This window comes from Oncorhynchus clarkii, chromosome 14 (assembly GCF_045791955.1).
Source record: "Oncorhynchus clarkii lewisi isolate Uvic-CL-2024 chromosome 14, UVic_Ocla_1.0, whole genome shotgun sequence".
Classification (NCBI taxonomy): domain Eukaryota; kingdom Metazoa; phylum Chordata; class Actinopteri; order Salmoniformes; family Salmonidae; genus Oncorhynchus; species Oncorhynchus clarkii.
The window spans coordinates 10,825,873-10,848,942 of NC_092160.1; the positions used below are offsets into that span (position 1 = coordinate 10,825,873).

The window sequence follows — 23,070 nt, forward strand, 5'->3', positions numbered from 1 at the left end:
TACACTCTCACTCAGGTTCTGTAACTAGGAAACAAAGACTACACCGGGTCTGGTGGTTTGTTTTCCCCATCATCCTTTCCATGGGTCTCCTTGTTAGCGAAGCCACGGGACCCACTGGGGGATCTGAGGAAAACAACACATGAATACAAATGGTGAGAAACATTGGAAATCAGACGAAGAGGCCAGGAACCCAGGTTTTAGTGTTTAGAAAGCCTACATCAACCACTGAGCTGTTTGGGAGTCAGGTTGAGCATATGAGAAGGATGGAGTTGGAATGTGTTTTTTTAATACTTTATGCAGAGAGGTAATGAGAAACAACCTACTAGGCGAAGGGAGACCACAGGACTGTTCTTTGGGAGAAGAAGTGAGAGGTTAGCCGGGGAACCTGGTACACGTATGTTTGGGTGGTCACAAGAAGGGAGCAAACTTACCTAATGTGGTAGAAGGAAGCAGGCAGATCCCTCTATGGCCTTGATCTCGCCTCGGGAGAGGTGAGTCAGTCTTCACGGTAAGAACTACCCATTTTGTAAGGTGTAATTATCCCAGCAGGCACCCGTGGATAGAATTGTTAGGAAATGGGAGCTTGAGCATCAATCCCATACTGACCTCCCTAAGTCCGAAGTCAACCCCTTCCCTGTGTCTTTGTAATAATGGGAAGGAAGACATGGGAGATACTAGTGCTTGTCGTGTATATATGGGTCAACTGAGAGAAGAGTGTAGTGATAGGAGAAACTATACTAAAGGGGATTTGAGTGTGTTAGGCTTACAGCAACAGGTGACAGGTGTAAACCTTTCCAAGATAGAGGAAGGCATGAGAGCACCTTTTGGATGTATGTGGGTATGCAGTGACAAAGGGTACCTCACTTTACCTCCTGGATGGGGGGGGTTGTTGTTATTTGGGGAGAACAGAAATGTACATGTTAAGAATTCCGGTCACCAATCTTTTCAATGAGACCAGTAAAACCAACTCTGGGGAACTGAAGCGTGCCAAACGACTCATCCCAGACAATCAGGAAGCCTATGGTCATGTCCTACACCCGGGTGAGATTTTTGGTATGTCAGTCATACCCTCCTGGGGTGTGACTGTCCTGGTAAAGTGGGTAAATAATTGTACCTATTCTTTACAGGCCCATATGATTTTAACGATCTGAGGATTTAGCCAACTCTCATTAGATGTCCAAAATCTGAAAGCAGTCGCTGGCCACCATGAGTTGGCTTTAGATGATCTTTTGTCCTTGAGTGGCCCAGCCAGAGCCAGGACTTGAATCCAATTGAACATCTCTGGAGAGACCTGAAAATAGCTATGCAGCGACACTCCCCATCCAACCTGACAGAGCTTGAGAGGATCTGCAGAAAAAAATGGGAGAAACTCCTCAAATACAGGTGTGCCAAGCTTGTGGCATCATACCCAAAAATAATCGAGGCTGTAATTGCTGCCAAAGGTACTTCAACAAAGTAAAAGGTCTGAATTCTTATGTCAATTTATTGTGTGTAGATTGGTAAGGGGGATAAACAAGTTCATCCATTTTAGAACAAGGCTAACATAACAACATGTGGAAAAAGTGAAGGGGTCTGAATACTTTCTGAGTACTTTCTGAGTACTATGCTTGTGCATCAACATTTATTTGGAGGTAGGGTGAGTATCCACACAGACAATACCCAGATTTTATTCAAAAATCTCAAACAATTTCAAATGCAAATTCTCTCTCTCCAGTTTTCTGCTTTTTAGTTCCACTTGAAATGGCAAATGACAAGCAATCCAAATCAATGAGGCGGTAGTTTACCAGCTCACAGAACCAGGAAGACAAAACAAACAAGACATTCAGTGAAAACTACACAACGCAGGCTCCCAGTGATCATGCTAAACACCATATGCACTTCTTGTTCAAACCGTGCCAATATATCCTCCAAACACTGCCTTTGAGGGCATTATCACTTTTATACAACGGGTTACCAACATATTCAAGTAATGATTCACATATTTTCATAAAAAAACGTATTTTGATTCATTTGCATAAGCTGTTTTGTAGTGACATTTATTTGGATGCATCCATAACAATGAGCTAATGAGGCGTGATTACGCCGGGCATAGAAAATGTGCTCTTTCATCAGGACCAGTGAACTGAAAACTGCTGTTCACAAATGTTCTCCATCCAACCTCACTGAGCTCGAGCTGTTTTGCAAGGAGGAATGGGAAAAAAATTCAGTCTCTCGATGTGCAAAACTGATAGAGACATACCCCAAGCGACTTACAGCTGTAATCGAAGCAAAAGGTGGCGCTACAAAGTATTAACTTAAGGGGGCTGAATAATTTTGCACACAAGTTTTTGATTTGTTAAAAAAGTTTGAAATATCCAATAAATGTCGTTCCACTTCATGATTGTGTTCCACTTGTTGTTGATTCTTCACAAAAAAATACAGTTTTATATATTTATGTTTGAAGCCTGAAATGTGGCAAAAGGTCGCAAAGTTCAAGGGAGCCGAATACTTTCGCAAGGCACTGTAACTAGGCAAGTCATTTAAGAACAATTTATTATTTACAATGACAGCCTACCCCAGTTAAACCTGGACAACACTGGGCCAATTGTGCACCACACTTTGGGACTCCCAATCACGGCTGGATGTGATACAGTCTGGAATCGAACCAGGGACTGTAGTGACAGCTCTTGCACTGAGATGCAGTGCCTTATACCACTGTGCCACTCGGGGGCCCATGAAAAACAAACACATTTTTTGTCATAAAATAATATGAATACTTACAAACACACTCCCCACGTAATATCCTAACCCCACATAGGTTACAATTCAAAAATGAAACAAAATAAAACACCCTGAAGCTTTACACGAAATAGAATGTCATTCTGATAATTACTCACGCTTCAAATAATGTTATCATCAACTCCACATCGTGGTTCTGAGAGCACTGGTATTCAACTAGCAAGAAGCGAACATCCTCATGTCAATCTGAAAGTATCAAAAGGCTAACATGGCCATCTAGCATAAATATTACAAACAAAGTCTTATACACTGCAGATGATGCAAAATATGATATATTCCGGTACTAGAGTAAGAAATATTTATTTATTTTTATCCATCTAAAGTGACGTTGGACCAACAATGGATTTCATCTGCTCTCCAGTGTAATTTCTTGCTCTCACTCTTACACACTGGGCAATCCCATAACCGCCTGCACACATTATTTATGGCTATCTTAAGGGGACAGTGCCATCTAGTGGATATAAATGAATACAGCTATGTGCTTTTACCACCTGGCTACATTCTCCCCTGCTACAAAGTCAGAGTCCTTGGTGACTTAGCACAAGATTTTAACTTCTCTTACAGCTTCGCCTGAAGAATACAGTTCCCAGAATGGTTATAATCTGGGACAACACTTCAGGACTGAATGAATGCATTATTATAAGCTGATTTAGGAATGTTTTTTGGGTTTGAGTGTACCCCAGCGTTTGCTCTGGTACTTCTGCGCGGAGTAGGAACAGACACTTCAATCTCAGGTTCATTCACAAAATCATCTGCATGAACTGGTTCAGAAACATCTTGTTCCTCAGCAACATCTTCATGTTCCTCTATTGGAAGAATAACTGTCACTATCAGCATTGCCCACAGGTTCTGTGTTTTCCTCTCAAGTTACCTTTGGACGGGAGACTTCCTCAAACACTACAATCTCAGGAGTAGAAGGCTCTGGCAAAGACTTAACAGGAGAGGTGATGGGGGTTACTGGCGCACTGTTCTTCACTAGCCTATGAGCAGGGACAGGACAGTCTCTCACACATGGCCTTAGATTAACCCTATGAACCGTTTTTACAGGCCCACCTTCTAATGGCTCGAATGCATGTGTACCTCGATCACTTTGTACACAGTAGGACCCCAAGCATCCTGAATCTTGTTTCTACCCTTAGGGCTGTGGCGTTAGTAAACCAGCTGGCCGACATCAACGGGGGGACTTTGTGAAGTTCAACTCTCTCTGCTGCTTTTTGTTCTGTGTACTCTCTTGCTCGTTCACTTGCCTCGTTCAAACGCTCCTGGTGAACAACCAACCAGTCATGTTTCTTGTCAAGCACCTGCTCTTGACTTAACAAAGCATCAACAGGAAGGTGTGGATGGACCTGAAACGCAGGTAGTACAGCAAGTACCCAGTGGTGAATTGGGAATCACATTGCAGGCATACACCAACTCTGGTAACTGCTCGGGGCAACAGCGCTTCTTTTATGGAGGCAGTGTGAGCAGGAGCGTTCTATTAAACATTTCGCACTGAGCGGTCCCCTCAGGGTGATGGTGGGTCATGCAGGTTTTCTTGACTCGATAAAGCTTACACAACTCGGCGAAGACTTCACACTCAAAATGTATCCCTCGGTCAGAGTGCAATCACTCAGGCACCCAATACTTCATGAACCACTCCTTGAGAAGGACCTAAGCTGTAGTCTCCGCTTTCTGATCACGAACAGGGAACCCCTGAATGAACTCAGTGAAAACATCTGTTACCAATAACACATTTTCACAACCATCAGACGCAGGTTCAAGGATGGTGAAATAAATCCACCACAACAACTTCAAGGGTCCGTGAAGCTAGGAAGGTTTTCATTGATGCCTGTATTTTGGGCTGTGGCATTTTTGTCAGAATACATCTCTGGCATTTCTTCACCCACTGCTCAACATCTTCATACATCCCAACCCAGAAACATCTCTGTCTAAGTAGATTCTGTGTGCGTTCTATCCCCTGGTGGCCCATGCAATCATGTACACTTTCAAGTACTGGTCCTTTCAAGCAAGCTGGGAATAGGAGCTGGTGACATTCACCTACATGGGTGTCCTCAATCACACAGTACAACAACCCATTTTGCTCTTTTACTCGATGCCACTGCTTCAGCGTGGACATATCTGGCTTAGTTAATCATGACCTCTCCTTGTGAGTAGATTTGTTCTGTTTGTCCCAAACCTTCCTCAGCCCGCTGAGTGTAGGGTCATGAAACTTCTGTAACTCATCTTTAGAGTAACCAGGAAGTGTTGGTGAGTTACCCTGAGACTCACTACTATCAGTAGCCACCCTGGCTTCTGAGGCACAAATCTGTTTGATCTTACAGCACTTGGCTCCTGCTGTCATTAAGTCTGGTTCTAGAGCTGTCCCCTTTCGAATGACATTGCAAATTGCCACACAATCGTCATACTTGGCATGATCATTACCAGGCTCAGGCTCCCCTGCAAACAGCTGCCTAGAGAGGGCATCTGCAGCTGCACTGCAGCGTCCCGGGCGATACTTGACCTCGAAGTCAAACACTTCTAACTGAGCCACCCATCTTTGCTCGATGGCACCTAACTTGGCTGTGGCGAGGTGACACAGGGGGTTGTTGTCTGTTATCACAGTGAACTTAGAGCCCAAAAGATAACCTCAATGTTTCTGAAACAGCCCACTTGAGGGCGAGGAGCTCAAGTTTCATACTACTGTAGTATGCATTACGGAGCCTCCTGCTGGCTTACGCTATTACTCTCTTCTTATCTCCTTGCTGCTGGTAAACAACAGCACCTAATCCTAAGCCACTTGCACACAGGAGCAGTGGTAAGTTTCTCTTTCCACAGCTCAAAAGCAGCCTGGTACTCAGATGTCCATGAACCATCAAACAAGCGTTTAGCTTTTGCAGGGCTACCTTCTCTGAGGCACGCATTGACTAGGTCATGGAAAGGGCCAGCCAGTTTGGAAAACCCCTCAATGAACCTTCTGTATTAGCTACAGAAACCAAGAAACGACCTCAGATCTTTGAGTGTACTGGGGACTAGCCACTGTTTTACGGAGGTGATCTTCTCTGGGTATGCCCCAGTACCCTCTGCTGAGGAAACATACTTCTTGCTGAAGGAAGGAAATGGCACTTCTCAAGCTTCACTTTCAACCCTGTCTCTTTCAGTCTCTTCAGAACTGTCTCAAGTCTCTCCGAGTGGTCCTGGAAGGTCTGAGAGAACACGAGTATGTCATCCAAGTATACTAACAGTATCTAAAAGACTAGGCCACTCATAGTAACTTGCATGAGTCGTTAAAACGTTGCAGGCCCATTACAAACCCCAAACGGCATCCTAAGATACTCCCATAGGCCAAAAGGAGTTGTAAATGCAGTCTTGTGTCGGTCACGTTCTTGCAATGCAACCTGATGGTAACCACTAGCAAGATCAATAGTCGAAAAGAACTTTGCAACGTGAAGGGCATCAAAACTTTTGTCGATGGGAGGCAAAGGAAAAGCATCACGTCTAGTGTTTGCATTCAGTCGCCTACAGACAACACATAGACCAAGACTCCCATCAGTCTTACGCACTAGGACCATAGGGGAAGCGTATGAGGTCGCCTGGATGACACCCTTCTCATCTCCGCTGTTGTTAGCTAAATGTTAGTCTAAAAGAAATGTGAGATAATGTCTAGATGCTTTTTATAGTAGAGATCAAGTTCATAACTTACCTGGCTGGGCTGATGAGACAGTGGATTGCGGAGTCAGATGGAACAGAGTAAATATGCATTTTAACATCATAGATTTAGTCGGTAGTAACTGGTGGAATAGACACTGGCTGAATGCTCTTTTAACCAATCAGCATTCAGGATTAGACCCACCCCTTGTATAAAATGATAGACATGTGCGTGAATGAACACACACACACACCAAATTATATACAAATAGTATTAGTCACATGCGCCGAATCAACACAGCTTACAACAAAATGCTTACTTACAAGCCCCTAACCAACAATGCAGTTAAAAAAAAAAAACTAAATAAATAAAACATTTAAGAATAAGAAATAAAAGTAACAAGTAATTAAAGAGCAGCAAATAAATGCTAAAAAATGTGTTTAGTTGAAAATGTAATTTATATTACAGGCACACTGAGATTGTCAAGTTTAAGTTCAGTTCTAATGCCTCACCACACACATGGGCGCACGTACACACACACACATTGCTCAACACACTTCCTTATTAAACATCGGCTGGCGGCAGTGTGTTATTGTTGTCACAGTACATAGATATGTCTCTCCTGGTGAGTGACCGCTTGGTTCCACGCATATCACTATCAGGAACATCGGAGGGCGGGAGGGGGTTGTGGGTTATGAGAGGGAAGGAGAGCAAATGCATCACTTTGAAAATGTGCCTCCAGAGCTAAACTTGACCAACACGCTAGACTACACACAGCAGTAGACATTAGCTGCAGTACCAACAGCCACACAAAGGAACAATGACACATGTTATCACCTGGCTGAATTAGGCCCGTCTGCCACTGATCAGCAGTGCCCAGACACAAATCCATAAAAATCTTTCACATATGAGAGAGACACACACACACACACAAAAACATGACAGCACGCTGTATATATGTAACTATCATTGAATCTAGTACTCTGGCTCTATACATAGGTGGGCATAAAAACAAACAAAAACATTCTTACAGACTAAAGTTATTTTAGAGACCAATTCCCAAACCCATAAATAAAATGCTGATAAATGCTTCCGACACAATAGTCTTAAAAATACATGATCAAAGTCCTGAGTAAGAAAGGCCCTGAACGCCTTCAGCACCAGCTTCAAACAGCTGAAAATACAGCATTTTTGGTTAATGAAAAGATATTTCACAGCGGTTTAGATGGTACAGTGATTATCTAGACATTGCTTGTTTTGTCACAAACTGAAATAAGGCAAACTATATTAGAATTTTAGCAACCAGGAAATGGCGGAGTGATTTCTGCATATTGCACCTTTAAAAGTTTGTTTCAAAGTCTTGAAGACTTGTTGGGAGTTGTGTAACGGCTGAGCAAAGCTGAGGAGATGCAGGGTGACAGGGAACAGATTGACTCTGCCCAGGGGCACACCCTCAGGTTAGACTGGGAAAAGAGATCACTCCCTCCCCCTGATGTTTAGGTGAAAGAGGCGGGGACACAGCTGTGTGTGTGTGTGTGTGTGCACACGCATGCGTGTGTGTGACGCCAAGGCCCTACGGCTCAGAATCTGCTGTCGCTATGCAGCTGACATGTCTTAGCAAAAGAGTGACAGTCTCCGTGACTAATTTGACTCTGAATACTTTAGGAGAAGATATTCTGGAAAGTTTGCCTCTACTTCAAAATGTACCTGCCAGCTTTTAAAACTAAGAAAGATATACAGCTGGAAATGACCCAAAGGCAGCAGCATAAAATAGCAGAAGCCAACTCAGTTTTAAATGCTTTTTCTATTGAGAAGACATTAGATTTCTTCACCAACACAGTTGCCATGAATTTTACAGTAATAAAACATACTTTCAATGGGCAGTCCCCTGTGGCTCCCTGCTACTGCCATGTACGTGTCTCCTAACCAAGGCCAATGTGACAGGAAGCAGTTGTGCTTGCAGTGATGTAACAATTATGCAGAACTAAATCCTATAGTTTGTTTTGCATAGACAAACACAATGTGTGATACAGTGTCCTGTAACCAGTAAATGGCCCTGTGCTGTTGTGAGTACGGTGGGTGTTCCTTTGTCGCACAAGTCAACACTTTATATTGCAGTCAATTACCACAGCCTTTCATGGTAAGACACACAAACACACAGGATGGTGCAGAGAGAAGGGAGAGAACCCTCAAACCAGCACAAAGTGGAAAACACATTAATCTACTGTATATCCACCTCAGCATTAAGTCCAGAAACCATGGTCAATAAGAATTGACCTTGATGTAAATCTCATTAGCCTGAAGCAGAGCTCTTATCTGGAAGTCTAGCTACAGTAATTCACTTTGTTTCATAGAGATACTTCAGATAAAGCAGTCTACAGGGAACAGTCAAAGAGGAGGAAACAGGAAACTCTCCCTCTTCTCCAAATTTCCATCTCACCTTTCTTTGGCAGAGGGAAATGAACAAGCTACTCTTAAAGGCATGATCAAAAATCCATAAAAGTCATCTGAGGGTGCAATGCATTGCACCACCTCAAAGACATGGCCAAAATACTCCAAGGTAGCAATTCACGGTTCACCCACCACCCCCACTGTGTTGTTTTGTACACAGACAGTCAGCCCCTGCTATCACACCGTGACTCACAGAGCAAGCAGGTTGAGGATGTTTACAGCCCGCTTTTTTCAGCCTCAAACGAACGGCTCTAATTACCAACGGTCTGTGGCGTGGCGTTGCACATACACAGACCCCGGACCCAATAATTAAAAATGGATGTTACAGAGAGAGAAGACCTTGATGTGCAGGTGTGGTGGGGAGTTGCTAGCAGCAATAAGGAAACACTCCTTTAATGGCAGACAGACACAGCAGCCCCAGTGACACCTGGCTACATCACACTACAAAGCAGCACCACACCAAACCCAGTCAAGCAAGCCTAACCCCATGGTCCAATCCAGCCTCATACTCTACAAAATACTACAAAACCCCATACTCCCTCCCCTCATGTATCTCCATTATATGCCATAGGCCTACAGATGAGTTACCAATAACACCACTTCAGGGATACAAAAAAAAAACTTTGTTGCACAATCCAGAACGACTGGCCATGTGCAAACTGCGTTTGAGGATGTGCTCAATTCGTGTGTACTGAGAAGTTCACAAGGTCGTATTCATTATGATGACACATACGTAGGCTGACATCTTGTGAGAGAAAGGTGTAGTCGCACCCCTCTCCGCAGGGGACCAAAGTCATCATTTGAAACGTGTAGTTGTTTCGTTTAAATGTTTCATTCAGCTCAGGATTAGAGAAGGATGCACCTGTTGAAAATGCACCTAGAACTACCTGTCGAAACCCAGTGCAGTTCAAATACTTTGAGGCTTCTGCTCTAAATTACTTTCAACATGCACTGCTTCAAGTGACCTTTCCATCACCATCGTCTTCAAACGTGACTAATTTAACAACCTTTGCACACGCCCCCAACCTCCTCCGTGATCCAATCGATTTTTTACCTAAGGTCACGGGATTTCACCGTGGTACCACTAATGACTAGAAAGCAGATTAGGTAATTGTTGCTACTTTTTCGAGACCTAGGATAATGGAGGAGCGTTCAAGTCAGGTAAACTAAAATAGAATAACACCGTTTTTGTTTTAACGCGTTGTTTATTAACATGACACCGATAACTTGCCATGGACGTGTATCTAAAGCAGTTCACTAAGTTGCTGGCCTTCATGTAATATGATTCACACACTGGACAATGGTGTGCAATTAATGCCTTTTGCAAGTGAAGTTCGAATGTTGCTTCGAATGTTGCTTGTTTCACAAAACATTTGCTCATACAATTCAACACCCTTAGCCTACTTATGTCAGTATCACCCGAAGTGTTCCTAGTTGTAAATAAGAGAGCCGTTCTCGGGTATTATAAAGGTCGCAAAATGTTAACTGATTCTGTAGGTTTGTTTGCAAAAGCCGTTAATTGTTTAGTATTGATCTACAAAACCCACATGTCAAGTACAGAGGCCTCTGATCAACTACCCACTCCGTTGGATAACAAAAAAGCACATTTTCAAAATTGGACTATATATTGACAGATTAATAATACTCTCACGACGTGTCTTCATAAAGTAGATTGAAAAGATAAACCTCTCAATCTTTGTTCTAGCAGGTGTTGAACCCGGAGCGACTGAAGGCGCTGGAGATGTGGCTGCAGGAGACTGACGTCAAACTGACCCAAGTCAATGGCCAGAGAAAATATGGAGGTCCACCTGATGGTATGTATGATTGGAACCAAATGGCCTATGGTGCTGTAAATGCTCATGTTTTCAGTGGTAGGCATCAGACAGTTTGAGGTATCCAGTGGTGTAAAGTATTACATAAGTTGTCTTTGGATGTATCTGTACTTTACTATATATATTTGACAACTTTTACTTCAATACATTCCTAAAGAAGTGTACTTTTTACTCCATACATTTTCCCTGACACCCAAAAGTACTCCTTACATTTAATGCTTAGCAGGAAATGAACATGGTCCAATTCATGCCCTTATTAATTGAACTTCCCTGGTAATCTCTGTTTCTGATCTGGTGGACTCACTAAACACATGCTTTGTATGCAAATCATTTGAGTGTGCCCCTGGCTATCCCAAAAATATAAATTGTGCCTCTGGTTTGCGTAATAAGGAATTTTAACATTTACACATACTTTTGATTTAAGTATTTTAGCAATTACATTTACTTTTGATACTTAAGTATATTTAAAACCAAATACTTTTAGACTTTCTCAGGTAGTATTTTACTGGGTTACCTTAGTTTTGTGTGGGTCATTTTCTACTATCTTTACTTTTAATCAAGTATGACAATTGGATACTTTTTCCACCACTGGAAGTATATTCAATGTATGAAGAACTGTGGAGTTGTGGATCATTTTGGCAAAATCTATATGCCTACTCCATCTCCTGCATGGCAATAGCCATTTTACCTAATCACTCTAACGGCACACACCTGTTGGTGAAGTGATCAGCTCACACATGGAGAACTTACTCATCTACAGTGAAAAGACTGGCAAGCCAATTGGAATTAAGGCAAATTCACCAGGGGTGTATTCATTACGTAACCATTTCAGAAGCAAACCGTTTCTATTGAACATTCCGGTAGGTCCCTCACTGTTCCATTTGCCTCCGCTTAAGAAACGTTTTGCAACAGAATCCGCGTAATGAATACGTCCCTGGGCACCTCTGTTTGCTGATCTGTAAAGTGGAAAAAGTTCCTCCATTACACTGCTTATACCTATCCATACCCTTCAGATCTGTAAACATCAAAAAGTTAGGAGAAAGGCTAGGGAGAGAAAATAACTTGCAAGTTAAATCCACTCCTGACTCCACTGCTCCCTCTGGTGGTTAGATTGGCTTGGCGCCCCCCCTGGGCCGGGCTGTGAGGTGTTCATCAGCCAGATCCCGCGGGATGTCTTTGAGGACCAGCTGATTCCGCTGTTCCGTGCGGTGGGCCCTCTCTGGGAGTTCCGCCTCATGATGAACTTCAGCGGACAGAACCGTGGCTTTGCCTACGCCAAGTACGACAGCCCTGCCTCGGCCGCTGCCGCCATCCGCTCGTTGCATGGCCGTGCCCTGGAGTCAGGGGCACGCCTCAGTGTACGGCGCAGCACAGAGAAACGTCAGCTCTGTCTTGGGGAGCTGCCCACCAGCACAAGGAGGGAGCAACTGCTGCAGGTCAGGAGGGAGGGGTGGGTGGTTCAGGTGGAGGGACTTGTGGGGTGGGAATGATGCATGTAGAAACAGAACATTACAAAAATAGCTGAATTTGCAGTTTAGATGTTTGGTCTGTGTGTAATTCTTGTGTCCCACCTGCAGGTGCTGCTGGACTTCTCTGAGGGGGTAGAGGGCGTGTCCCTGAGAGCAGGGCCTCGGGAACAGGGGCTGTCTGCAGTGGTGGTCTATGCCTCCCACCATGCAGCTTCCATGGCCAAGAAGGTGCTGATTGAAGGTAGGCCAGGGTTCTCATGGAGATTCAGTGTACTGATCAGCATACACAGCTTTCTGTTAGCAGCTCTTACATTTGAAATGCTCCCATCTGACCTTTAATGTGTTCCGTTTGCCTTTTCTCCTCTCTCTGCAGCCTTTAAGAAACGCTTTGGGCTGGCCATCACTTTGAAGTGGCAGTCCTCTTCTAGGCCCAAGCACGAAGAGCCTCCCAGACCCTCCAAAACGCCTCCTTCTCCCAAACCTCCCCACTGCTCCCTCCTCGACAGCCCCCGGCCTCCCCTGCGCCTCGCCCAGCGTCAGCTCCCTGCCTTCTCCCGGGCTGTGAGGGCACCCCCTCCCATGGTGCACGCTGCTCCTGAATCTCCCAGGGAGGTGACCGTGGTGCCTCCTGTGGATGCAGCAGCCCTGCTCCAAGGTGTGTGTGAGGTGTACGGGCAGGGGAAGCCCCTCTATGACCTGCAGTACCGCCACATGGGGCCTGACGGGTTCCTGTGCTTCAGCTACTGGGTGTATGTGCCGGGGCTGGCCACACCCTTCACTGGGATGGTGCAGACACTGCCCGGCCCCACCCCTGGAGCCATACAGGAAGAGGCTCGCAGAGCTACAGCCCAGCAGGTCCTCAGCGCTCTGTACAGGGCCTGATAGTGTTGAAGCACAGATCCATACTTTGTTTTAATTATGAAAATACTTCATGTTTTGCACTCTTTTATACTTAGTAAGTAGATGCATGATTTTACTTTTATTTTGAACCACTTTTGCATGTTTCTGCACCATTGAATTGTTTCTCATAATAAAATGAGATTTGTCAAATGTCCAGCAGTTGTTTGGTATACATCTGAAATATGCTCATGTATTGAACTGAACTAATCAAGCAAATATCAGATTAATCCGTTTATTGGTGGGTTAAAAGAACAGGCATATTTTACCTTGGTGCTCAGACTGAAGCTGTAATGCAGTGACTTGCAACAGTGCCTCAATAGTATGTCTCATGTTCATTGTCCTTGAGGCTACGCAGGTGTCTGGGTAGTTGGCATGAAACCACTGCCTTTAATGGTCTTAATGAGAGCAGCCTGGACGAGTGGAACAAATTCCACAGTTGAAGGCAGCGGTGAGACCTGTTTACCTGTGGTGAACTTTTTGGGCCACAACCCAGGGTGCTGTTGTCAGGCAAAAACCATGACTTAGACATCTGAGGTCCTTTTCTTGATTTGCTCTCGATACGTCAACCTGAGAGAAACATGTTTATGGGGTGGTGTTTTATTCAACCAGGAAAAGCACATTGGAGACCTACCTGGCCAAGGCAGCAACAATAAATACATTACATGATCTAGCCTAAAAAAAGCATTTACACATTCAGTGGCACTAACATATGGATTGTAGACTACCCCATGCATCTGGTGCACAAGAAGAGAAGGCAGTCTTGCCTAATACTGTGAATGTCCTGGGGACTAGCAACCACCTAGCGTACCAGGTAAGGTAACTAATGGTGAAGGAGACCAGACAGAGGTAAAGAGGGAGTTTGGTGTGTGACTCACCTCCTCTCGGCTGTGGACTGTTCGGAGTTTCACCACCCCGTCCTTGAGCTCCTGCTCCCCCAGGATCGCCACCAGGGGGATCCCAGAGTCCTCACAGTGCTGCAGCTGGCTCAGCAGCTTGGGGTTCTTATACATCACCTCTGCCTGACAACACACACAGTCATATCAGTGCTATTAAAAAGGTTCCTCTTATGAATAGTCACAAAGCCTTTTCAGAAGTGAAATTAACTCTACATGCACATCACTCGCTGTAATCAAAATTAGATTGAACACACCTTGATCTCAGCGGTCAGTCTGAGTCTCTCGTTTAGGAGGTTCTTCTGTGCCGAGGCCACCATGACCTGGGTCTCTTCTGCGCCGATGCTTGGGGGGCCAGATCCCAACACACCAGTCAGACACACAGGCTCTCTCATGCACTTATGAATAAACAAGCCTGTGTGTAGAGCTGGCAGCTGATAGACAGTTTGATAATGCCCCTTCCTTACCTCAGCCTTCTGCTCCATGATGGAGAAGACCCTTTCGATGCCGATGCTGACCCCCACACACGGCACCTTCCTGCCCTTGGGGTCAAACATGCCCACCAGGCCGTCGTAGCGCCCGCCACCCACGCCCTCCTCTGCCTTCTCGTCCGCCCCATTCTGGGTTGCCGCCACATTGACCGGGCCGTTCTGAGTCAGAATGGTCTCATAGATCACTCCTGTGTAGTAGTCCAACCCACGGGCCAGACTTAGGAGGAGGGAGAGGGGGAGGAGAGAGAGGACAGATTGGGAGGAAGGAACACGAGATTAATGATATGGCAAAAGGACTGCAACCTATCCGGCTAATTTCAGATGATCATATCTGTATAATCGCTGACCCCCAAAACTATTTCTGTTAAACTAAATGCCTCTACAGAGTAAGCTGTTGATGTACAGATTACCTCAGTCATATCACCTTGGTCACCAGACAACCTCTCACCTTGTCTGTGACCTGGAAGAGTTGTAGGTAGCTGAAGAGCTGCTTCATGTCTGTGAGGCCGGCACACGCCTGCTTGCTCTGCGACATCTTAGCGTCCGGCAGTAGGCGCTCAGCTAGGTCCATTCCCCCTGGAACACACACACCAACCAGACAAGTTCAGACAGGGGAAAGGTCAAAGGTCAGTCTGCGTGTGTGATCTGTCCTCACCCTGCATACTGACATATTGTCCGATCTGATCAGCTGCCTCCTCAGAGAGACCCTTCTCATTCACCATCTCACTCTTTACATCCTCCCACGACATCTATAGAGAGAGAATAAAGAAACATTTGATCCCTATCAACTTGTTTTGCATATTAAGATATTGCTCAGGTTTATTGCTATGCATTCCATTTCCTTAACCACATAAGAGTTGGGTTGAGTGCAGTGGATTTACCTTGTCCAGTTTGTCCACTGTGGAGCAGATGGTACAGAACTTGTCATCTGGAACACCACACACTGCAAACATCCCATCTAGAATACGTCTGTCGTTCACCTGCACAGAGAGGATATTATGGTGGGGATGAGAGTTAGGAGGAGTACGTCCACAAATTCCTTGCTTCAGATTGTATCTCAAGATGTTTGACCGTGGGTGCTGTATGTGTGGATGTGTCTCTGACCTTCCTTGATGCGGAAGTCTCCCAGCTCCAGCTCACTCAGGATCTCGTGGACAATCTTCAGGTACTCAGCGTCTGGGATCATGGGGTCGTACTGGCCTGCAATGTCAAAATCCTGGGAGGGGGAGAGACGCACATAGAGAGCTAGAAAATGGGTCATGTGTATCCACAAACACCTGGATGTAGCAGAAACCAAGAACTATTCCAATGTTAAAGTTGATGTTGAAAGTCTAACACCAGGGTTTACGTTTCACCCAATAACCCGATCGCTCGGATGCTTACACACTGATAGAACTCCCTGTAGCGGCCGCGGGTCATGGCAGGGTTGTCACGGCGATAGACCTTGGCGATGTGGTAGCGCTTGATGTTGGTGATCTTGTTTATGGCCAGGTAACGGGCGAAGGGCACCTGAGAGGGGGTGGGGTCAAGGACTTGTAGACACCTGATTGGCTCACAACGTGGATAAAACCCACAAAGGGATATACAGCTGGTTTGCTTTAGGGGAATTTTGGGAATTAACTTACCAATCTGCAAGCTATCCCACTTAACAATGTATGCATCAGGACTAATACAAGGATACAGTGAGATCATATCTAAGGGACAACAGCTCTCCTCCTTGGTCCTTCAGGTCGTAGATGAGCTTAGAGTCCTCCCCATACTTTCCCGTCAACGTTTCCTACAAAATCATAGATGGGAGAAAATGGTCAACCTAAGTACATTATGTATTACAAATCGAGGGGCTAGTTCATCTCTTTCTATTCTTCGTCAACGGTGTGTTTTGTGTGTGTATTTGCCACGCACACACACCTTCAGCTCAAAGACGGGCGTGTCGATGGTCTCGGCTCCGTGGCGTTTGAAACAGCGAATGATGGTGTTGAAGACTCTCTCTCGGATGGCCATCTGCTTAGGGTTATAGTCCCTGGTGCCCTGAGAGAGAGAAGGAGAGGGAGATGAAGAGATGGGAGGGCAAGAGAGAGAAAAGGAGTGCATAAGCAATACAACACCTAGTGATTTGGACTTTCAATAAAGACAAGTAGTAAACATATTACACAACAAGTTATCTCACTGCCTGTGAGATGCACTCTCCATGGTGGCAGTCTATACCTTAACAGTCTTGAGCGTGAATTGGTGTTGGCCTTCATCTCCTCCAATTTGAGCCTTCAGCTTTAACAATTTGGCCACTTCCTCATCGATCTAGGAAAGAAACAAACAAAGGTTAAAAATCAGTGTTCACCAGGACCTTGAACCGATCCTCCCCCATTCCCATTCCACCCTCCAGAATATGGGTCTTACCTGAGACACAGTCATCCCAGAAAGGGTGCGTAGAGAGCAGACACACAATTGAGACCGATGGCCCGCCAACCCCAGGGTATTTATTGCAGCAGGAAAAGCAACCAAAAAACAACCAAAAATGGCCGTTCAGGAGTGCGGCATCACATCAGCAGTACAGTCCAATAGAAAAAACATCCACCAAGACAGGTGAGGGGTTATCCAATTCAAAAGCAGGGTTATCCAGGAATATCCAGTGGAAGTGTTTGGATCCCAAGTAGTGACATGTGGAGGAGGTAGATGATGATGGACGTAGATTTGGCCCCAGCAGGGTGGTTGGCATCGAGCAGGAAGAACAGGAGAAAATGGTGAGCAACCCTATCACTAGGGAGGAGGGCAGACATGACGCATCATCACAACATGGAGGACAAAACATGAGAGGCAGGGGTCAATCAAACCATCAATCCTAATCACAGCCCAGAATTAAACCAACTAACTGGCCTATCACAGCCCAGAGACATGGGTGGGCGCAGGACTTAACTTACCCCTGGAATCAGAACTAGGCCTATCTCTGGACCAGACAAGCACTGGGCCGTGTTCACGAGGAACAAATCTGGATATAAAAACAAAATAATTAAACTGTGTGTCCTACTGAACACGACCTGATCCGGTGATGCAGGAAGGTCTGAGCTCCAGCCCCTTGGCATTCAAATCAAATAGATAGAAACACAGAGAGAAACGGGTAGGGAAAGGTAGAGAGAACAATACAGTTGAGGTGGAGACAGACAAATTCTGCCATTGAAAGGAACTATGTATTCACACAGGCTGGAAAACAAATGTACAACGATTGACCAGCCCACTAACAATTGCGCATGTTATGACAGCTATCTTGCTAATTATGCCAAATTGCAGGGAGATTGCATCATCAGCCGTGATGCCTGACAGCTATTTTTTGCTGAATAATTTGGGTCACTATGATTAGCTACCTTAGCCACGTGCATCAGAATTTAATTCATTATTTACTTCGCAATGGCCATGACATGAATGCCACTTCTAATTGAACTAACGCTAGCTAGCTATTTTGCGATTCATTCATCTGATAGAGAACCGTCGAGGCCAGTGTCTTGGCACTGCTACCGCTAGCTTATCGCATATGGCACGAGAGTCTACGTTTCCACCAAATGTCAATACAACTGAACGTCGTGAATACTGACCTGCTCTTTGCTTGCTTTCTCTGTCTTTAGCTTCCGCACGACTTCTCCTTGTGTTTTAATTGCATCTTGTATCTGCGCTTTATCGGCCATGGTGTTGTGTCTAATGTCAACGAAACTAGAAGGCTGCTAACTCGTCCTCGAAGACCGGAAGCTGGGATCCGATGATATACCTACACGCACCACACAGTCGCAGTATATTCAAGACGGCGTTTGTCAGAGCGTGATGAAACAATGTAGCAATTTAGCGCTAGTAAGTAGTACATACCAGATACACTATAACAATCATGTTTTAGCTAAAAGACATGGAATGAAACGAAGGCACTTGCAATAAAAAAGGTGCAAGGAGTTTCACACTTCCTACACTGACTATTAACTTGATTTTGTACTTATTATACAGTATAACTAGTGTGCTTTTTACTTACTGAATATGTGGGGGATGTAGCTCAGTGGTAGAGCGCATGCTTTGCATGTATGAGGCCCCGGGTTCAATCCCCGGCATCTCCACACCTTTTGATAAAGATCTGTTTTCTGGCGTTAAAATTGTATGAAGCGGATGAAGTTGACTATATATAATGCACCATTCAGATTGTGTCAGTTGATGATCTGGTGATTTCAACAACCTACCCAGATAAATGAAGAAATTCACCAATCAACTGAAATAGGTTACATATTAGATTTAAATGTATGCATTTTTTATTTTCCTTCCAGTAGGCTATTATTTGTTATCTACGTTCTCAGTAACCCAAGTTAATTCAAGAACTCAGATATACATGGCATTGGTTGAGCCTAATAGCCTAACTTAGCATATAGTATATTATATATTCATAGTATTCTGTAGCCCTATTCTTCTCTCATATATCACGGTCTGCTACTTTTTACTACTTGTATTTATATAGTATTTGTATTCACTTGTAGTTTGCTTACTGTTGTTTTTTTACATTAGGCTGTTGTATTTAATTGCACCGTTTACACTGTATCCTGTGCATATGACCAATCAACTTTATTTGGATTGGTTTTTATAACATTTTCAAGTCCATTTTATTATGTGATAGTCAAGGATTTGTGCTGCACTTATTCTTATGAACAAATGTCAACAGACAGTCTGATGTTGAGTTGTCTAGTCTCAGCTTTCTGCATGTGCTCACTGTGCCCAAGAACACTAAGGTAACCTGCCTAAATGACTACCAACCCGTAGCACTCACGTCTGTAGCCATGAAGTGCTTTGAAAGGCTGGTCATGGCTCACATCAACACCATTATCCCAGAAACCCTAGACTCACTCCAATATGTATACAGCCCCAACAGATCCACAGATGATGCCATCTCTATTGCACTCAACACTGCCCTTTCCCACCTGGACAAAAGGAACACCTATATGAGAATGATATTCATTGACTACAGCTCAGGGTTCAACACCATAGTGCCCTCAAAGCTAATCACTAAGCTAAGGACCCTGAGACTAAACACCTCCCTCTGCAAGTGGACCCTGGACTTCCTGACAGGCCACCCCCAGGTGGTAAGGGTAAGGAACAACACATCCGCCATGCTGATCCTCAACACGGGGGCCCCTCAGGGGTGCGTGCTCAGTCCCCCCTGTACTAACTGTTCACTAATGACTGCATGGCTAGGCACAACTCCAACACCATCATCAAGTTTGCCGATGACACAACAGTGGTAGGCCTGATCACCGACAACGATGAGACAGCCTATAGGGAGGAGGTCAGAAACCTGGTCATGTGGTGCCAGGACAACAATCTCTCCCTCAACGTGGTCAAGACAAAGGAGATAATTGTGGACTATAGGAAAAGAAGGACCGAGCACACCCCCATTCTCATCGACGAGGCTGTAGTGGAACAGGTTGAGAGCTTCAAGTTCCTTGGTGTCTACATCACCAACAAGATATCATGGTCCAATCACACTAAGACAGTTGTGAAGAGGGCACGACAGAGCCTATTCCCCCTCAGGAGACTGAAAAGATTTAGCATGGGTCCTCAGATCCTCAAAAGGTTCTACAGCTGCACTGGTTACATCATACTATGGCAACTGCTCATCCTGCTCAAGGCACTACAGAGGGTAGTGCGTATGGCCCAGTACATCACTGGGGTCAAGCTCTCTGCCATCCAGGACCTCTATATCAGGCGGTGTCAGAGGAAGGCCCTTAAAATTGTCAAAGACTCCAGCCACCCTAGTCATAGACTGATCTCTCTGCTACCGCACGGCAAGCGGTACCGGAGCGCTAAGTCGCGGTCCAAGAGGCTTCTTAACAGCTTCTACTCCCAAGCCATAAGACTCCTAAACAACTAATCAAAGGGCTACCCAGACCCCTCTTTTATGGTGCTGCTGCTACTCTCTGTTTATAATCTATACATAGTCACTTTAACTCTACCTACATGTACATATTACCTCAATTACCTCGACTAACCGGTGCCCCCGCACATTGACTTTGTACCGGTACCCCCTGTATATAGCTTCGCTTGTTATTTTTCTGCTGCTGTTTAATTATTTGTTACTTTTATTTTCTATTTTCTACTCATCTATTTTTTACTTAACTTTTTTTTTTTTAATTCTCAACTTCTTAAAGCATTGTTGATTAAGGGCTTGTAAATAAGCATTTCACTGTAAGGTCTGCAACTGTTGTATTCGGCACATGTGACAAATACAATTTGATCTGAACTCATATATCATAACAACATACAGGAACTCAAGTACTTTTGTTCACCTGACCTAGAATTCCTTGCAATCAAATGCCGACCGCATTATCTACCAAGAGAATTCTCTTCGATCCTAACCACAGTCGTGTATATCCCCCCCCAAGCAGACACATCGACGGCCCTGAAAGAACTTAATTTGACTCTATGTAAACTGGAAACCAGATATCCTGATCCCGCATTTACTGTAGCAGGGGATTTTAACAAGGCTATTCTGAAAACAAGGCTCCCTATATTTTATCAGCATATCGAATGCGCGACCCGGGCTGGCAAAACCCTGGAACATTGTTATTCTAACTTCCGCGACGCATACAAAGCCCTCCCCGCCCTCCTTTCAGAAAATCTGAGGTATGTGGCAGGGTCTACAGTCAATCACGGACTACCAAAGGAAAACCAGCCCTGTCGCGGACCACGATGTCTTGCTTCCAGACAAACAAAACAACTTCTTTGCTCGCATTGAGGACAATACAGTGCCACTGATACGGCCCGCTACCAAAACCTGTGGGCTTTCCTTCACTGTAGCCAACGTGAGTAAAACATTTAAACGTGTTAACCCTCGCAAGGCTGCTGGTCCAGACGGCATCCCCAGCCGTGTCCTCTGAGCATGCACAGACCAGCTGGCTGGTATGTTTACGGACGTACTCAATCAATCCCTATCCCAGTCTGCTGTTTCCACATGCTTCAAGAGGGCCACCATTGTTCCTGTTCCCAAGAAAGCTAAGGTAACTGCGCTAAATGACTATTGCCCCATAGCACTCACTTCCGTCATCATGAAGTGCTTTGAGAGACTAGTCAAGGACCATATCACTTTCACCCTACCTGACACCCTAGACCAGGGGTGTCAAAGTCAAATGGACGGAGGGCCAAATAAAAAAATCAGCTACAAGACGAGGGCCGGACTGTTCGAATGTTCATTGAAAAAATTTTAAATGACGCATATAGTCTAGTGAACCTAATTGAACCTACTGAAAACCTAACAAATATATTACAATATGATCAGATAAATAAAGCAATATTTTCTTATGGCTCTGTCAGTAATCTTTAATTTTCAACAGACACAAAAGACAAATTTCCTTTATATAAATATCCCCATAACATGAACATTAAATGAAAGAAACCGGTATTCAAGGCACCATCAGTAGACTATATTTTCTATTTTAGCAAAAGTGGGCTAAATTTACTTCAAAGAAAAAACAATAATAGCAATTTTCTATCATCCACTCAACTGAAATATTTTTAAAATATAATTGGATTGAAATACAAAAAAATAAAGTGCAAAAATCTATTAATCAAAAACAACACTTTGTTTAAGGAGAAGTAACATGCAGTGAAAACAAATATTAAATTTTAACTTTTAAACTTGAACTGAGTAAAAACTCTAAATATGTGATTGCACAGTAATGTTCACTTGTTTGAGGTTGAGGGTGATACTTGGTGGTGTCCCATCTTTTCCACAAGTTCATCAATGTTCGGGGTAAGGCTCTGAGCTGAAGAAATCCTCAGAATTGAGTGGAGGTGTTCAGCAGTAAGTCGACTTCTGTGTGATGTTTTGTTCAGGTTCATCAAAGAAAACAGTTGTTCACACAGGTATGTGCTGCCAAACATAGACAACGTTTGAGCAGCCTGGATGCGCAGCTGGGGCATTGTGCCGGGGAGGAAACGGGCGAACTCCGCAGCACCCACTGCCGCATATTTTGCCCTCAGTGCATCATTGCATTGGAGGTCAATCAACTCCATTTGGAGGTTTGGTGGTGAGCTTTCCACGTCAACAGCAAATGGGTTACCGAGCAGTTCCAACCTGCTTTTTTGTGCTTCAAAGTCAGCAAATCGGCGTCGAAAGTCAGCGGCAAGCATACCTATTTTATCAGCCAACTGTGTGCTCGGGAACGCACTGGTAGAGAGCTTCTCTTTCATGGTCTGGCAGCTGGGAAAGTGGCTCAAATTTTCTTTCCGCATCTGCGTCTCCCACAGAGTCAGTTTGGTTTTAAATGCCTTCACTGTACTGTACATATCAGAGATGACACGATCCCGACCCTGCAGCTGCAAGTTTATTGCATTCAGATGACTCGTAATGTCACACAGAAAAGCCATTTCACACAGAAACATTTCGTCTCGGAGTTGTGTTGTGTCTTTCCCTTTGCTGTCCAAGAACAGACAAATCTCCTCACGAAGCTCGAAACATCTTTGAAGCACCTTTCCCTGGCTTAGCCATCGCACCTCTGTGTGATAAGGCAAATCACCATGCTCCGTTTCTAACTCCGTCAGAAATGCCTTGAACTGGCGGTGATTCAAACCTTTGGCTCTGATAAAGTTAACTGTGCGCGTGATGATGCTCATTAC

General features: G+C 44.6%; 2 protein-coding genes and 1 non-coding gene across 3 annotated transcripts; 2 read left to right on the forward strand and 1 right to left on the reverse strand.

The window, feature by feature from the left end:
• Positions 1 to 9,947: 9,947 nt before the first annotated feature.
• Positions 9,948 to 13,037, forward strand: LOC139366261 (DND microRNA-mediated repression inhibitor 1). The gene is made up of 5 exons (XM_071103541.1): positions 9,948 to 10,015; positions 10,563 to 10,668; positions 11,797 to 12,122; positions 12,264 to 12,396; positions 12,529 to 13,037. Exons 1-5 carry the CDS (start codon positions 9,995 to 9,997, stop codon positions 13,035 to 13,037), a joined length of 1,095 nt encoding a protein of 364 aa, XP_070959642.1. The 5' UTR covers positions 9,948 to 9,994.
• On the reverse strand, positions 11,096 to 16,956 carry LOC139366262 (histidine--tRNA ligase, cytoplasmic-like). Its single transcript, XM_071103543.1, has 14 exons — positions 16,834 to 16,956; positions 16,645 to 16,734; positions 16,348 to 16,467; positions 16,121 to 16,216; positions 15,823 to 15,948; positions 15,550 to 15,655; positions 15,321 to 15,421; positions 15,095 to 15,188; positions 14,888 to 15,015; positions 14,416 to 14,656; positions 13,931 to 14,293; positions 13,322 to 13,622; positions 12,258 to 13,033; positions 11,096 to 12,116 (listed from the first exon to the last, which is right to left on the reverse strand). The coding sequence occupies exons 1-10, from the start codon at positions 16,846 to 16,848 to the stop codon at positions 14,615 to 14,617; spliced, it is 918 nt and encodes a 305-aa protein (XP_070959644.1). The 5' UTR covers positions 16,849 to 16,956; the 3' UTR covers positions 11,096 to 12,116; positions 12,258 to 13,033; positions 13,322 to 13,622; positions 13,931 to 14,293; positions 14,416 to 14,614.
• A 1,499-nt stretch (positions 16,957 to 18,455) lies between these two features.
• trnaa-ugc (transfer RNA alanine (anticodon UGC)) lies at positions 18,456 to 18,527 on the forward strand. The gene has a single exon. It is a non-coding gene; the product is annotated as a tRNA-Ala (tRNA).
• Positions 18,528 to 23,070: the final 4,543 nt, after the last annotated feature.